Here is a 17,182-nt window from a genome sequence, read left to right as displayed (position 1 = left end):
CGAACCCTTTCTACCCTAAACAAGTATGTGAGTTTTATTATACATTCTCTGTTGACTCTATTTCTCAAACCATCACTGGAACCATTGGAGATGGTCAATATAGGGTTACTATTGATGTGAGATCCCTTTGAACTACTCTTCGTCTTCCTCAATTTGAAAGTTACTGTGAAACTTCTTCTGAAGATAGTTGCAAATCTGTTCGAGAAAAATTAGGGTATAATTTCAAACTTCAGGGCCTCACTCGTGATCCATACAAGAACAATCTTCGTCAGTGTTTTAATGTAGGATGGAACTTAACATGTGTGATTGGAACTTAACATGTGTGATTGGAAAATGTCTTGGTCACAATCTTCGTCAGTGTTTTACAACAAAAAACTAGATTTTGCTCAACTTTTTCTTCATCAAATGGTTTACTGCATTACTAGGAACAAGAAGCCATTGAATATTCCTTATCCTCGTTGGCTTGGTCTGATCTTATACTTTATTTTTTACAACAAAAAACTAGATTTTGCTCAACTTGTTAGTTTCTGTGATCTATCTATATAGATCTTTATTCAGTAAATTAGTATGTTGACTACACATAAGACTAGGAATGTTACTGAGCTCCCACTAGCTTTATAGAAAATACAAGATTCATCCTGATATATAATAATTCACACAATGTAATTATCTTATAAGAAGGAATATTCTTACTTTGAGATGTTAGCTTAAATCTAAAAATATTTTCATTCATGTATGTTTTCTCCTTTGAAAACTCACTTACTCTTTATATTTGTAATATATCGAGGAAGATTAATCAATCCCATACTTGATTATCATACATGAATGCGTCTCTATGTTCTCTATTAGTTTCTGATCAACTATTGAGTGGATTCAACAAAAATTGAAAACTTGCTAGATCCAAACTATGATGCATTTGATTTATGGTTCTTTAGCTCTTAAAGTTCAATATTGCTCCCACTTAAAAAGAGAACTTTCTAAGCACATGTGTTATAGAATAACAATTAGTGGGATTGTAGAAACTTCATACTAAACAATCATTTAGGATAGTTTACATAAATGAAATTAGTAGATGCTAGAGTAAGTTAAGTTTATTGTCTAACATAAGCTTCATAACTCTATACCTTTTAGATATATATATGGATAAACCATTACATCCTTAGTCTAATTAAAGTACTTAATTTAATTGTTTGGTTGGAAATATATTTTTTCAATATATATTTTTTATAGTGAGCATAATTCCAAAATTTATGAAAGGAAATAGTTTTATAAAACATCATACAACAGCCTGTAAGGTCTTATTTATCCTCTTCAAAAACTCGTACTATCGAAATTCAGCTAGTTGTCAGGTGATCCTATCCCACTAGAGAATACGAAGGCTACCTCGAACATCAAAAGACAAATCCAAGCAGCCATGTGATCCTATGCCACAAAAACCGTAGAAATGACGAGTGAGTGTTTTTGATGGAATGAGTTGTGAATCAATTCCACAATTCTTAAGATGTTCCAAGAAGACTTGGTTTATAAAACTTATTTTCTTTATCACAATGAAAAATTAATGATGGTATCATTAAATTTTATCTTAATCTTTACTATGAAACAATTTGAGCAAATCAAAAGATTCAACAATAACAAATAAAGGTCGTAAGTGAAATTAATTACGCATCTATCACCAAATTTATTCATGGATTGAAAAGATTACATACATCACTATGTATAATTCTTTGTCAAACCTATTGTTCTGCAACTACTAATAGATAAAGACACTTGTTAATCATCTTCCCATATAAATAGGATTCACATATATCAAATGAATAAAACTCATTTAGCTTCAAAAAATTCCATCCTTTTGAAGTTGATATATGCGTTTCATGTTTATAAAGTCATGATGATAATGAAATAGATAATTTTGATCAAATATCATTTGCTTTTAGAGGATTTTCCTTAGAACTATTAATTTAATGAAAACTTATAGATTTACTTCATAAATAGCATTATGAGAAAATATTCTTAACACATAACACATCGTTTCGAAACATGAATGTAGACATTCATTGAATGATAAGTAAATCTAGATTTATTCATAAATTTACAATTGTTAAATGTTCCTATAGGTACAAAACATCTATTGTTTAAATATTATAACAACACTTGTTATATCTTCAGCATGAAATACAATTCGTCTGTAATCAGTTGATTATTTATTCCAAAAACATCAGCACATAATATCAATTATTAGTGTCACATGTAGTATAATATGCTTAAGTGAATGATAAAAAAATAAATAGTTTTATCATATAGATATCTGAAGTCTGGTCATGCCAGACTTCCTCAACTTGGTGAGATAAGTGGAGCAATTCCTCTTTTAGTGTCTAGTTTCTTCACAATAGAAACAACACTAATTATTTTGATCATTTTTTGATTTTTTGGGTTTATTCTGTATTTCCCTTAACTGAACTATAGGTCTATTAGAGTACACAATCTCTTATATCTTCCTTTTATTTAATGTTTGAACAAGTTTGAAGCACACTCTACTGTTCTAATTGAATACCTGCTTTACTTGATGAGACATCTGATATGTTTCATAATTATCCACGACTTTCTGCAAGTCAAGGTCAATTATTCCAGTATGATGTGAGACACATCAACATCATCATAACAATGCTTCCATCAAAGCATCATGATTAGACTGACTGGTTTGGGATCTTTCAGTATATATAATTTCTATTTATCCTTATGGAAGAACCTCAAGGTATTATACCAGTTATAGAAATTATAAGCATCAAATGTTATTATCTCTTGAAACTCAACAAGAGAATGGTTTTACAGAGCGTAAGATTTTTAAAATTATTTATAGAATTTAACCAAATTTCATTTAGTATTTTCAATATTAAGTCTTGAAAAATAAATAAATTTTATTGTTTCTGATGCGAATTTGGAAGATGGTCACGCAAGTCACTTCAGCTTAGGTTTGTGTATGGAAAGTTATCCGGTTTTATCTACTAAATGTGAACCTATTTGGACTATTTATGGTTGCGAACAGTGCTTGAATGATGGTTGCGATCCGTTGCGACTGGATGCGATCGATCGCACCTGGTTGCATTCATTGGAGATGTTTCATTGCGAAGCTGTTCACATTCATTTGTGGATTATTGTCAATGAGAGCCTGGATGCGAACGGGGGACTGAGTGCAAATGGAAGCTTGGATGCGAAGAGGATGCAAAAGTGATGTCCAGATCGAGGAGTTGGGATGCGAATGCGAGGCCTCAGAAGACTAAGAGTTGCCTCAGAATTTTAAGTCCTCGGAGGCTGAAAAGACACCCAGAAGGTTCAAAATCTGCTTGAAAGAGATTCCTTTTAATAAATCTTTAATGTATTAAATAAGCCATTAATTTGAATAAAAATTAGGTGTCTTTTCATTGTTTTTTAGTTACACTTGTAAGGCTATATAAAGTCGTTTGGGTGATCATTTGTAGGCAGAGTTGATTGAAGTTTATAAACATTAAAACTTGTGTTCAACTTATCGCATTGTTGCATACGATTCAAATCTGGTCTTGGTTGGGACGCACCTCCTGCTTTGATCTCGAACTCAATCCAATAGGTCTTGGTTTGTTTTCACCGAAGATTCAAACTATAGGTCTAGTTTGGACTTCAAATCTATCCATTTCCGTTACTTGTTCTTGTCTTTTGATTCAAGTGTTCTTTGTTCCGCTGCAAGATTCGTGTTTGAGCTCCAAATACGCATCAGTTTCTAAAACATTAATTTATTAAAGTCTAGGATCCAAGTAATGAAACAAGTAAATGGTTAGTTGACCTTTATCTCATCCACTTAATCAAACTCGGTAGGTAGCGATTACCAATTGCATAAAATATGTAATTCCTAGATAATGGGATCCCAAACAACTATTTCTTATCTTGGCATGTTTGATCCCATCTATGCCTTGAACCTCTCATGCTTAGGTAATCTTTATCACACAATATTCTTATCAACTATTCCTACTTGAAACAACTTGTAGCATTGGAACTAACTAGTGACTAGGTGACACTTATGTCACTAGAAAATACAAAACCATCTCACACATCATAACACAATCCTAGTTGTTAGGTGACCCATCACCCACTAAGACCATACAAACGATGCCCAAGTGTTCTTCAAAAGTATGTCAACGACTTGCATTTTTAAGAAACGGTTTTATATATGTTTTACAAATATAGTTATAAAAACATGGTCTCATGAATATTGCATGCATCCAACAATTCATGTACCTTTTTGTAAAAATCATATCACTTGTTATAAGGTCCTTTAGGTAAATAAAACTTTATTTTATTTATCATTAGCTGCGACCAATTATAAACTAAAACCTGATATTAAAGTTTAGTCGTAGAACGCTAAAGAATCGGTTATAGTATTTAATAAAATTTCATTTTATATTTAAGACTTGGAGTTTTGGATGAGTTCTAAAATCACTATTTTCAATCTCCTTTTAATAATCAAAATCTTATGACTTGATGAATTTGTAGAATAAAATTCATTTTATTTAATAAACTCAATTTTATATATCTTACGATAAAAGTCATATTTTGATAAACCAAAACTTGGGTGATGATAATTATGTTTTAAATCTCATTTGGCATGCATAAAATATAATATCAACATGTTGTGTTATGTTTAAAAAACTAATATCATATATTAAGTTTCAACGTAAAAATAATCACTTGTATTATTATTTGTCGTTATAACGTTATATACCGATTTTTAGTCTTTTTAATAAAATCGTACTTATTAGAAAGACATGGAGTTTAGATAATGTTTAAACACCTTTTAAAACCATTTCAATTATTTTAAAGTTGGCTATTTCAAAGTTTTACTATTATTTTTTACAAAAAACTCGATTTTACCAGTTAAAATGTTTTTAGTAAATAGACATTTATAAACATCTATTACATTTTAAATATTTATTTCTCAAACTCCAAGTGATATTATTTTATGGTAAAATATTATTTAACATGTGAAAACAATTTTCATACATAAAACAACAACATACAATAAACATCACAAGCATGCATTAAAAATATATGTGTATAAACCAACCAAGTCTAGTGACATTTTGTAAGCCAACACAAAATGCGAAGTCCATTCCTAAAGGGACAGCTAAAGGGAAAAAAATATTCTAGTAATGTTTTTGTTGAAGCTCTCACTTGAGAAAATATTCATTGCTTGCAAAAGTTGAAAAACTTCTTGAAAGGTAAATAATTCAGCAACATGCAACACTCTCAGAAAAGGTTGCAGAAAGTGTTGCATTAGGACCAACAACTCTTGTGGAAACTGTTAATAGCGACGCATTTAGCAATAATTTGAAGAAAGTGTTGCAAATTCCGTTACACACTTCAAAGTTGTGAAAATTACCTTTTGGTCTTAAAAAAATGGCCCCATCTTCATTTCTTGTTACATTTTTGTATAAATAAATTATTCCTAAAAAACTAATCTATTACTTATAAAAATAAATGAAGAAAAGTAATCTATTTAATTTTTACATACCATATGAATAAATAAATATTACAACCATTTTTAACAAAACAACACATACAACAAACACAATGGTCCATGACTAGTTTATGCACATCATACACATATCAAATATAATAACAAACAACTTTTTGTTTTTTCTAAGGCAACTTTTATATGACAAAAATGTATGAAAAATGGTTATATATAAAATTAAACAATTTTAAACTACAAGTTGCCAAAGAAGATAAATATGAACATTTCTTAGTCAAAACAAATACATGCTTGTTTTCCAAAGAACAAAGATTATTAAACATAAAAAATCATTCTAACATATAAAAGATGTCTCTGATACCACTGATGAGTTTTGATACAAAATATAAGAGCGTTTTTCATAAAGAAAAACGTAATGGAAGCTGTAAAAATAACAACATTATTTTCGAGATTATTTCAAAACAAAACCACCAAGGATCTTTTTATAGAGGTTAGAATGATATTTAAAACCATCCTAAGGTTATTTTAGAGTGAAAACATGTGGAGCCTTTGAACCTACTTGGTTTTAGGGTATTGATGAAGATAGAAAGATCAAAGAGGATGATCTTCTCTACAAGTATCCACCATCAAGATTAAGATACAAAGAAATGCTAGTTTCCTTCTTGTATATCTTGAGTATCTTAAGCCTTTAAGCACTTAATATAAATAAGCACTAAAGGAGATAACTTAGCGAACTTCCTAGCACTAACAATTAGCATCAAAATAGAGTATGGAGAAGAACCTATGGCTTCTTTTATTATATAGGAAAGAGTGACCATTTTGCATGGACAACGCCTTCTTTTATACTCCCATGCATGTTAAAGGCTACACATTAAAATAATCTAAAGTAATGTCTAGTAGAAGGAGCATGGTAGACAAGGTATGGAGGTTGACAAGCAACATCCATACTATCTTTAAACTTTCAGCGTTAAGGACATAAGAAGAGGACAAAAGTTAGGCACGTTTGTCTAACTAAGCAAGCCAACTAATTAGTTAAGTCATGGTTAGCCAAAGTGTCCTAAACTTTGTATATGACTTATAAATCATACTATGTGATGTAATAACTAGTTTTTCTTCTCTTTAATTATTAATTTCATAAAATAATAATTTCCTCTAATTAAATACAAGAGTTGAATTTTTTTTATTAATAATCAAATTCTTAATAAATATTCAATAAGTACCAAATAGATTAAGGTGTGACCCTATAGGATCATATGTTATTAGCTATATCACTCAATAATGATTCTTGAGCATCCAACACGTGTCAAATGTTCTATAAAAACTTAACAATAGGTGGTCATTAATAGGCATATAATGCTTAAAAAGAGAAGAATAACTTGGATTTATTCAAAGGTGAGTGATATCAAATACATGTTCCATGAACAACAAGGCTTGATTCTTTTATAATGAGAACAATTTAAAGTGTTTTCATAATTACTTGATATGGGTTACTTATGTGCTCATTTACTTGTTCATTGCATGAAAATGATTTTATAAAGAAGTTTAATAGAGAGAAAACATTTATGAGTTTTAAAAGAGTTTTAGCATGAATACTTGCGCATTCATGTATGATAGGGAACACACTTATGTGTCCATCAAAGTCCATTGCAAACAAGACTATGATATTCTAAAAGAGGGTAGTGTGGTTTTCTAAACATGCCTTACTTGTGTAAGAGGTTAGCTACCTCTTTGCACGTGACCAGTGATTTGATAGCTCACCCATACCCATTACGAGACCACAAGAAATGAGAGAAGTCATGAAAAAGGTTGCTTTGTGTTAACTATGTGATAGTCTTTATTGTTATCAACACGAAAACGAGAAATAAGTATTGTGAGTGGGACTATGAGATAAACATGTTTGGGTGTACATAACATCATGCATTGCATTCTTTCTTTTTATGATGAGTATGTGTATTTATACTTTTTATAAGTTCCTAAGAGAAATGAGTAAAAGAGTTAACTTATAGTTTTTATGATTTACAAGTATTTCAAAAAGGAGAGATTAAAGAGAGTAACCAAATAGTTTTTATAAAACTTTTAAGAGTTTTTAATGAGAAAAGATTAAAGAGTTTTATAAAATAAATTAAACATCTCAAAGTGTTTTAAGAGATAAGATTCTCTTGCAAATTGTTAGAAAAAGTTATGAGTAATGAATGTCAAAATTCCAAAGATTTCATCAAAAGGGTTTCAAAATGATTGAAGAGTTTTTAAAAGGATTATTGGGGAAATTCATCATAGGTCAAGGATTGAGTTAATCCTCGAGTAACCACTTGGTGAAGTCCCGGTATTACTCACTAGGAATTTCCAATGCCTAACCTACTACTTTTTAACATGTATTCAGGTTCTAGTGAAGATTAAGGATTAGAGGATACATGAAATTTTGAAGGCCACTGTGATGTAGTGGTTTCTTATCGTATGTATGATATTTTAATTGTTAACCCTTCTCTATAACTTTTGAAACTAAAAATACTTTTTCTAAAAACTTTAAGACTTTTGGGACTGAATTCTCTATATAATGATAATTATTTTTAGAAAAATGATTTAATAGTTTTAAAAATATGAAATCAAAAGAGGGGTGTTTCGTTTATCAACCATGGTGGAAAGTAAAATAACCAATCATTTTCTTTATCGACTAAGAAAAAGGAGAATTCCCTTACCTTGATTTGGTTATAGTTTTGCCCTTGTGGCTTCATGCTAGTGCAAATAATTTTGAAAATATTCAAATGCTTATAGGGTCTTCCTTCTTCAATCCATGAAAAGTAGGCAAATGATAACTAATCTTGACTTTAATACTGAGCCTCCTCCCAAAATGATATAATTGATGCCAATTGGAGTTTGAATGACATCAATTTCCATCAGTTATCTTAAGGTTCATTCAGGAACTTCGTCTTTTTCCATTGGAATTTGGATTATGATAAGAGGTGTTTTGGTTTTTATGGGTGGTGTATGGATGTTTTTTGGAGTGGGACTGGTGGGACGTGTTTCAGGAATTTCTTGGTACAGATTGGGGCTTGATTCGACTTCAATTTCGATATCTCTTGAGGATTCAGATTGAATTATAGGCACCACATTAAGTCTGGAAGTATAACCATTTTGTAGCCTTGTTCTTTTGCTAAACATCTTGCTTCTTTTTCAATATCAAGATTGTAAACTAGTGTACATGTACAAAGAGATATGGGTATAGAGAAATAAATAAATTAAAAATAAAAGAATCCCCGATAATGGCATCAAAATTTGGTGCTTGTCGATGTTAACAAATAAATAAATCTAATTCTTACATACTATATAGTGTATAGTGATAATGAGATCGAATCCACAATGATTGGTTCAATTTATAAACCTATATAAATTCCTTTATAAAAATATTTTGAAAATGACAATTAATTAAAAATGAGGATTCTTTTTTTATTTTTGTTTTGGCTGTTTAAAATCTAAGTTATACTAGAACTAGAAAATTGCAATTAAGCAAGAAAATGTTTTAATTTAAATCAATAAATCGGGATTGCCAATGGTTGACATTGGAGATTCATCATATGAACATTTAGTTAATTATGTTTGATTAGGTGTCTAAGCAAATAACTAAATTTGTATATACTTGAACTATTGGCAAAGTCTTGTTGGGTTGCCCTCAAACCTAGTAATTGAATAGGATGACTTTTAGAGAGAGAGAGATTGAATTTATTGATTTATTATATGATTAATAAATAGCAATGAATGATTTATTAATATATTATGAGAATAATATATTAATTAGAAATAATATTATTTAACTAAGAATTAATCAGAAATTAATTAGAATTAATTTTGGGATTAATTGGTTTAAATAAAAATGCAAGGACCTAAGCTGTAATTGTTCAAAAGTTGAACAAAAGGCATTCCAAAACCTTCCACAAAAGGTGGACGGTTTAGAGGGAATTCTAGGGTTCTAGAATATCCCTTGGAGATAATTAGGAAATAGAATGTTGCTTCAATACTGTTATGAATAGATCTAATAGGTTGCATGTACCCTTAAGTGTATAAGGATTTATCCACGTTATTACATGTAAAACCCATCAAATTAATCACTAGAACTCATGGTGCAATACTTGTGATAAAAATCTAATTTGGAAATAGTAACTTAAAATCTTAAGTCACCTAGACTCCTCTTAATTAATACAATAGTTAAGGAAGCTCATTACATCTTTTCTTAGCTAAACTCACAATTCAATAAAGCATGCAATTTATGAAAATCAACCAGCATTAGGGTTGAAGAGCCACCAAATCCAAGAGGAGTCAAATGTTTCCACTACCATGTTAGAGGAAGTATTTTCATGGATTAAAATGAAATGAAAACAAACATAAAAACCATTTGTTGCTGGTTAATTGGAATATCTATATGTTTAAATTCATGAACATAAACACACAAATGAAAAAGATGTTTGATTAGTAAACATTTCCATAGATAATCAACACAAGTTCATAAAGCTCCTCAAAATAAACCAAATAATTAAATATTACTCCGACACAACCAAAGATTAACTTAGCCTAACATAGCTAAGTTTAAGAAAAAGAAATAAAGTTTATTTACACCAAAGATTAAAAAAATGAAAGACGATAGAAATGGTGTTCTTAAAGTTCCAAGAATTCTCCCTAAACTCTAGGGGAATGGTCCTCAAAATCTGATCAAGTAGTGCCAAAAAGAAGCTCACCAACTATCCACAAATAGTTGTCAAACATGAAATAATATAACTTTCCTTATAGACTTACACTAGTCGTATGAGTGTTAGTGCAAAAAGTTGTGTTGGCCACGTGAAAACACATGCCATTCCTTTGACTTGCATAACACGTCCATTTCATCTTGATCTTCTTTGTCCCTTACACCAGCTTTCTAAGCGCGGATCCTTGGCCCAACTATCCTACTAGACTTCTCCAAAACAAGCCCAAATGCCTTTCCAAAGCTCCTTTTCCCATTTTCTTATAAATTCTTCACTCATCAACTAGCCTAATAACTATTTAGATCTTTTTCATCCTTTTCCTTCTAGCCCAATGTGACATCCCCATTTTCACGACCATAAAAGACCGATTTAATTATGCTTATTTTATTTCAGAGTATCCTATTTTTTAAAGAATCATAATGCGGAATTTGTTCCCAATAATGTAATAATATTATTACCAAGCATTTCCAAAGAAATGCGTTTCATTAATAACTTCGGGATATCATTGTGAATACAGAAACATAAGCATAACAAAAATATTACATGTCTTACAATAGTTTATTACACTATGGCCTACAATTATCCATAAATCACTCAACCTCCTTGGGCCTTCGTGCTCCTACCTGTGATACAAAGAAACTGAGTGGGTCAGACTTGGGAGCCTGATGAGCATATAAGGTTTTCAACCCATAATAATTAAGTTCTTTTAATTATGTAATTCATATCAAATGATTTACTCGATTACACATTCCAATTATTCTCACATACTGATCCTAAAATATTGATCTCAAGGGACCAATCATAAGGATCATCATGATCAACGGGTAGACAATACTGCTTCGGGGATTCATATAGCAATATATGTCAATAAGGAAACCATGTGGGGGATATAGTACATCAAATGAACAGATAGTTCACTAACACCAATAGGCTGCGAGCCTACCAGCGTACCAATAGACTATCTAGAATAGTCTATGGTTGTCATTTATACTCTTCTAGATAACTGGTTCATCGATAGTCAAGTCCTCTCATCATCGTCTCATCATTTTTCATCACCCATCACTACCCAATATATTTTATATAAATATACAATAATATATATATATATATATATATATATATATGATTAAAGCAAGAAAAAATCATATAATTTATCTAACCTATATATCATGTAATTCAGATAATAGACACACATAGCATTTAACCAGCTAAATACTTTATATGTATGTGTAAGCTGAAAGTAACTATGTAATCACATGATAAAGTGGATGACTGGAAAGTTGGACATCGCTCCGTTTCAGCACTTGGCTTTTCCTTTGATGTGCCCTAGGTTTAATTATCACTAAGTCTTAGTTTATTTCTTGTGACTAATGATAGATAGATTCCTCAACAATACTAAGTAAAGAACAACCAGATAAGATCATATTGGAGGTAGAGTCAGTTTAGTATACATAGTATATTGCTTGAAAATCCCATTTTAATCACCTCACTAAATCTTGCCTAGACATCACCCCCATAAGTAGATCAATCAGTATAATGACATGGAATCAATGATAAATCTTATTTATAAATTCATAACAACGACTATGAATCCAAATATAAACTACACTTCAAATAATATAGAGTGTAAGTTAGCTTATAGAGATTCCCTAGACAAAAATCCGAAAATTACACTGAAAAATCTCCTACATGATGACTACTGCTTGTCGGGTACTCAGGGGTCGTAGGACTTTGCTGATATACTAGAAACTAAGGAAATTTGGATCTAATGCCGAGAGAACTTGAAGGATTGAGCTATAAGGGTGAGATATGAGAAGCATATACAGAGGCGAGTATCTATAGCTGAAAAAAGAGATGCGCGTCGCGCACTTTGTCGGGGTGCGTCGTGCAAATGGTCGGGATGCTAACGTGTCGTTCTTTCAGTGGTGCCATGTGTCAAGATTTGGTTGGATGTTAGATGTGCGTCGTGCATCTTGTCTGTGCGCGCGGCTGCACACAGAGTTTTATAAAATCTTAGAAAACTCATATCTTCTTCATATGAAATCTGTTTTCGACGAGTTTTATATACACGTGTAGCTATCGATTAAATCTAAAACTTTCATTTAGATTCCGTCGACTAATTTTTATTTTATTTTATTTTTCACAGGTTTAGACTGTTAAAGTCCGTTAAAAATTCACAACTCTCTCGTCCAACGTCCATTCTCGACTGTCTTTATATTGTTGGGTTCTTATTAACGAGGTATTCGATTCTCGTTTAGATTTGTTTTGGCTAAAAATCAACCGATCTAAAATTCGATTTCTGTGGTAACACAGTTATGTTGAAATATTAGAAAAATCATAACTTCTCTCATGAAGTCAGATTTAGACGTTCTCTATATGCACACTTACAGTTTTACGATTACTACAACTTTCGTTTAGATCACTGAGGCTAATAAGTGATATATTTTCGATTCACTATTTACGATAGTCGATGTCGTATCGGGTCGAACACAAAAATTTAAAAAATTGTAACTTCTTTGTTCTAAGTATGATTTGAGAGTTCCTTATATCCCTGGAATCCTTATCATGACTACTTCGACTTTCATCAAGTTTGTTCGGCCTAATTATTATTCAATTTATAACGTCTATTTTATTTCTTATTTTATTATATCGCTTCAAGCACGTATAGTACATTTAACTACACATAGAACACATAATACTCAATAATTCTCTTTATTTACTTCATATAAAGGTTACAATTGTTGACCATTACAATTAAATCATTTTATTTCCCAGTGAGAAACACGACTGTTACAATTCTCTCCAATTTAGGATGATTTTGTCCCTGAATCATGCATCAGCAAACAGATGTGGATAGCAACTCATCATGTCGTCCTTTGTCTCCCAGGTGAGGTTCGACATAGACATATGTTTCCGTCGCATGAGCATTAATTCGACCATCTTACATTGTAACTTCTTCGTCTTACGGTCAACAATCATTTTAGGCTCTTCAATAACATCGAGAACTTCTCTCGTGAACTTCGTTATATAACACACATAAAAGGTGTTATGAATACCTTCCAGTTCTTCCGACAACTCCAACTTGTAAGCTTGGTTTCCAATCCTTTGAAGAAGTTTGAATGGTCCAATGAGTCTTGGGCTTAACTTCCCTTGCTTCCTAAGTCTGATAAGTCCCTTCGATGGAGAGACTTTGAGCAAGACCAAATCTCCAACTCCAAAAGTCATAGGTTGTCGCTTTTTATCTGCACATCTCTTCTGACGTTTTTGAGCTGCTAGCATCCCTTCTTTAATCACTTTCAACTTCTCAGCAGTCTGATGTGCAATCTCGGGACCCATAAACTGCTTCTCTCCAGCTTCAAGCCAACAAGACGGCATACAAAACTTCTATCGATACAAGGCTTTATAAGGTGTCATCTTAATGCTCGAATGGTAACTATTATTGTAGGAAAATTCTACCAATGGTAGATACTCATCCCAGTTACCCATAAATTCCAAGGTACAAGCTCTCAGGATATCTTCTAGTGTTTGAATCATTCTTTCACTTTGACCATCAGTCTGTGGATGATAAGTAGTACGCAAACACAACTCTGTACCCATCTCTTCTTGTAGGCTCTTCCAAAAGCTTGAGGTGAAATGACTGTCATGATCTGATATAAACGTTAAGGGAACACCATGAAGTTTCACTATTTCTTTCACGTAAACATTTGCAAGCTTATCCATAGACTATATCTCATTGGCTGCTATGAAGTGTGCACTCTTTGTGAATCGATACACAATCACCCAAATCATGTTGTGACCATTCTTCGTCCTAGGTAGCTTGGTCACAAAATCCATGGCGATGTCTTCCCATTTACCTATGGGTACAGGTAAAGGCTCCAAACACCCATTTGGTTTATGATGTCGTGCCTTAAATATCACGCAGGTCACACGCTCAACCACATACTTTGTAACATCAAGCTTCATCATCGGCTACCAATAGTATTGTTTCATACCTATACATTTTGGTATTGCTTGGATGAATTGAGTACATGGTCTTGTGAGCTTTTTCCATCAAAAGATCCTTCATTCCTACCATCTTAGGCACCTAAATTCAATTTTGGAATACCTTCAATCCTTGACTATTTGTATCGAACACTAACATTTTGCCTAAACATTCTTCTTTTCAGTCGTCTCCTTCCAAAGAGTCATTCCGAGCCTTCTTGATAATTTCCTCAATTGTCAAGACACTTTCAATCCTCAATGCCCTTGGTCTTTTCCTTTCCAAGTTTATTTTTCTACTCAAAGCATCTACTACGACATTCGCTTTACCAGGGTGGTAAAGTATCTCACAATCATAGTCTTTGAGTAACTCTAGCCAGTGTCGTTGTCTCATGTTCAAATCCTTCTGATTAAAGAGATACCGAAGACTCTTATGATTGGTGAAAAGCTTACACTTTGTGCCATAAAGATAAAGTCTCCATATCTTTAACGCGAAAACCACCGCTACTAACTCAAAATCATGAGTATAGTAGTTTTGTTCGTGGATTTTCAATTGTCTCGATGCATATGCTATCACTTTATCTCTCTTGGTTAGAACATAACCTAACCCAACTCCACATGCATCATTATAAACTGTGAAGTGTTCAACTCTGTCGGGTAAAGCACAAATTGGTTCTTTAAACAGTTGCTTCTTTAGCTTTTTGAAAGATTATTTGTGCTTTGCACTCCATATGTAGGTAGCTCCTTTATGGGTCAATGATGCCAATGGAACAACTATTGAAGAAAAGCCTTGGATAAACCTTTGGTAATATATAGCTAATTCCAGAAAACTTCGAATCTCAGTGGGACTTTTTGGTTGTTCCCACTTCAATACTACTTTAATCTTTGTTGGGTCCACCATTATTCCTTCTTGGCTAACCACATGATCCAAGAATTTCACCTCTCGAATCCAAAAATCACATTTAGAGAACTTTTCATACAACTTCTATTTCTTCAGAACTTCAAACACTTCACGAAGTGTTTGGCATGCTCCTGGTGGCTCTTTGAGTAAATCAAAATGTCCTCGATGAACACTATTACAGATATAGCATGGAAAGGTTTGCAAACCCTATTCATCAGATCCATAAATGTTGCTGGAGAATTGGTCAGTCCAAGCGACACAACCAAAAACTCGTAGTGCTCATATCTTGTTTCGAAAACTGTATTTTCGATGTCTTGCTTTCTTACCTCCAACTGATGATATCCTAACCTAAGATCGATCTTTGAAAAATAGCTCGCACCCTACAGCTGATCGAACATGTCATCAATCCTAGGCAATGGGTATTTATTCTTTACCGTTGCTTTGTTCAACTCTCTGTAATCTATATACATCTTCATGCTTCCATCCTTTTTGTTTACGAATAACATTGGATCTTCTTAGGGTGAAGAACTAGGTCTAATGAAACCTTTTTCCAATAACTTCTTAAGTTACATCATAAGCTTCTTCATCTCCATTGGTGCTAATCGGTATGGTGCTTTCACTATCCGTGTGGGTTCTGGTAACAAGTCTATCCGAAATTCTACTTGTGTATCAGGGACAATCCAGTAAGATCTTCGGGAAAGACTTCAGAAAATTCACACACCACTAGTATTCTTTGCATCTCCGTCTTCTCCTTTTTTCGCATCGATCACAAACGCTAGATATGATGTACATCCTTTGGCCTAACACTTTCTGACTTTCATCATCAAGATGATTCCAGAGTTTACTCGGCGTTTGTCCCCGTACATAACAAATGATTCTCTTCTAGGAGGGTTCAATCTCACCATCTTCTTTCTACATAGTATCTCTGCATCGTTCGCACTAAGCCAATCCATTCATAATACTATGTCGAAACCGTTTAAGTTAATGGGCAACAATTACTCATGGAACTTATTCTCATTCAAGTCAATGACTATGTTCTTCATGCATTCGCTAATAGGTACAAACTTCCCACTAGTAACGTTTACCACTAGACACTAGTAACGTCTACCACTAGAGCACTATCTAGTCTATCTATAGGCAATGCTAGTCTTCTTTAAAATTTGTGTGAAATAAAGGAGTAATGTGATATTATTTAAGCATCCTTATGTCCCAAGTCCTCTTCCATTCATTAGTCTCCATCCCCAACTTCGACCATTGCAAACCCTAATTTGTATTTGAGCTATATTGATCCATTTGTGGGTATTGTGGTGCTCTTCGAGGAAGAAGAATGAAAAGAGAACAACCTAGAAGCTTGGAACAACATTGGATCTGGAAGTTTTGCACCCTCCTACATCTCTAGAAAGTATAAAGTTCATACCTTGATTATTATTTGGTTAGATGTAGCTTGTATAATGTTACTATGTGCTTTTGTCCCCAACCAAGGATGTTCTTGAGTATGGAATGTTCTAGACCCAAATGGATTGTCCTTCTAGACGTTTTGGAGTGTCTAAGGTCATAAAAATGCAATCTTGATTTTTAGTTTTCTTCCATGCATGGGTTATATTGTATTAATGAGTCAAGAAGTTAGGGTTTTTTATTTTGGGCACTTGCTAGCCATGGAAAACCATAAAGTTGGAAACTTTATGGTTTAGGACGTTATTTGAGGGCTAGATCTGGAATTTGGGCAAAAGAGCTTAACGATTAAGCTCTTAATAAGAAGGAGAATGGACCAAGTGCGTACGTTGGGCGTACCAGATGGTACATTACGAGTATACAGTCAAATTTACGTTTTAGTTAGTGTATAAGTACGCACGGCGTACAGGCTAAGTACGCCCAACGTACTCACTTGTGTTGACCAAGTTTAACTTTTTGACTTCGACCAAGTTTGGCCTAAGGGTATTTTGGGTATTTTGAGTTGTATTTGAGATTGGCCACTATTTGATGAATAGGTGACGGGTAGAGCTGATATTCGGAGCAAAGATTAATTCAGCTATTGTTCGGAATGAGAGGCGAGTTTTCCTCACTGGACTC

General features: G+C 32.7%; 1 protein-coding gene across 1 annotated transcript; it reads right to left on the bottom strand.

The window, feature by feature from the left end:
- Positions 1–13,062: 13,062 nt before the first annotated feature.
- On the bottom strand, positions 13,063–13,608 carry LOC145140324 (uncharacterized). The gene has a single exon (XM_079073849.1). The coding sequence runs from the start codon at positions 13,606–13,608 to the stop codon at positions 13,063–13,065; it is 546 nt and encodes a 181-aa protein (XP_078929975.1).
- Positions 13,609–17,182: the final 3,574 nt, after the last annotated feature.

The sequence above is a fragment of the Lactuca virosa genome, chromosome 9 (genome assembly GCF_052849685.1).
Source record: "Lactuca virosa cultivar CGN04683 chromosome 9, Lactuca_virosa_CGN04683_v6, whole genome shotgun sequence".
NCBI classification, from domain to species: Eukaryota; Viridiplantae; Streptophyta; class Magnoliopsida; order Asterales; family Asteraceae; genus Lactuca; species Lactuca virosa.
The sequence above is the reverse complement of the archived record's forward strand: the minus strand, read 5'-3'. Positions and strand labels throughout refer to the sequence as shown.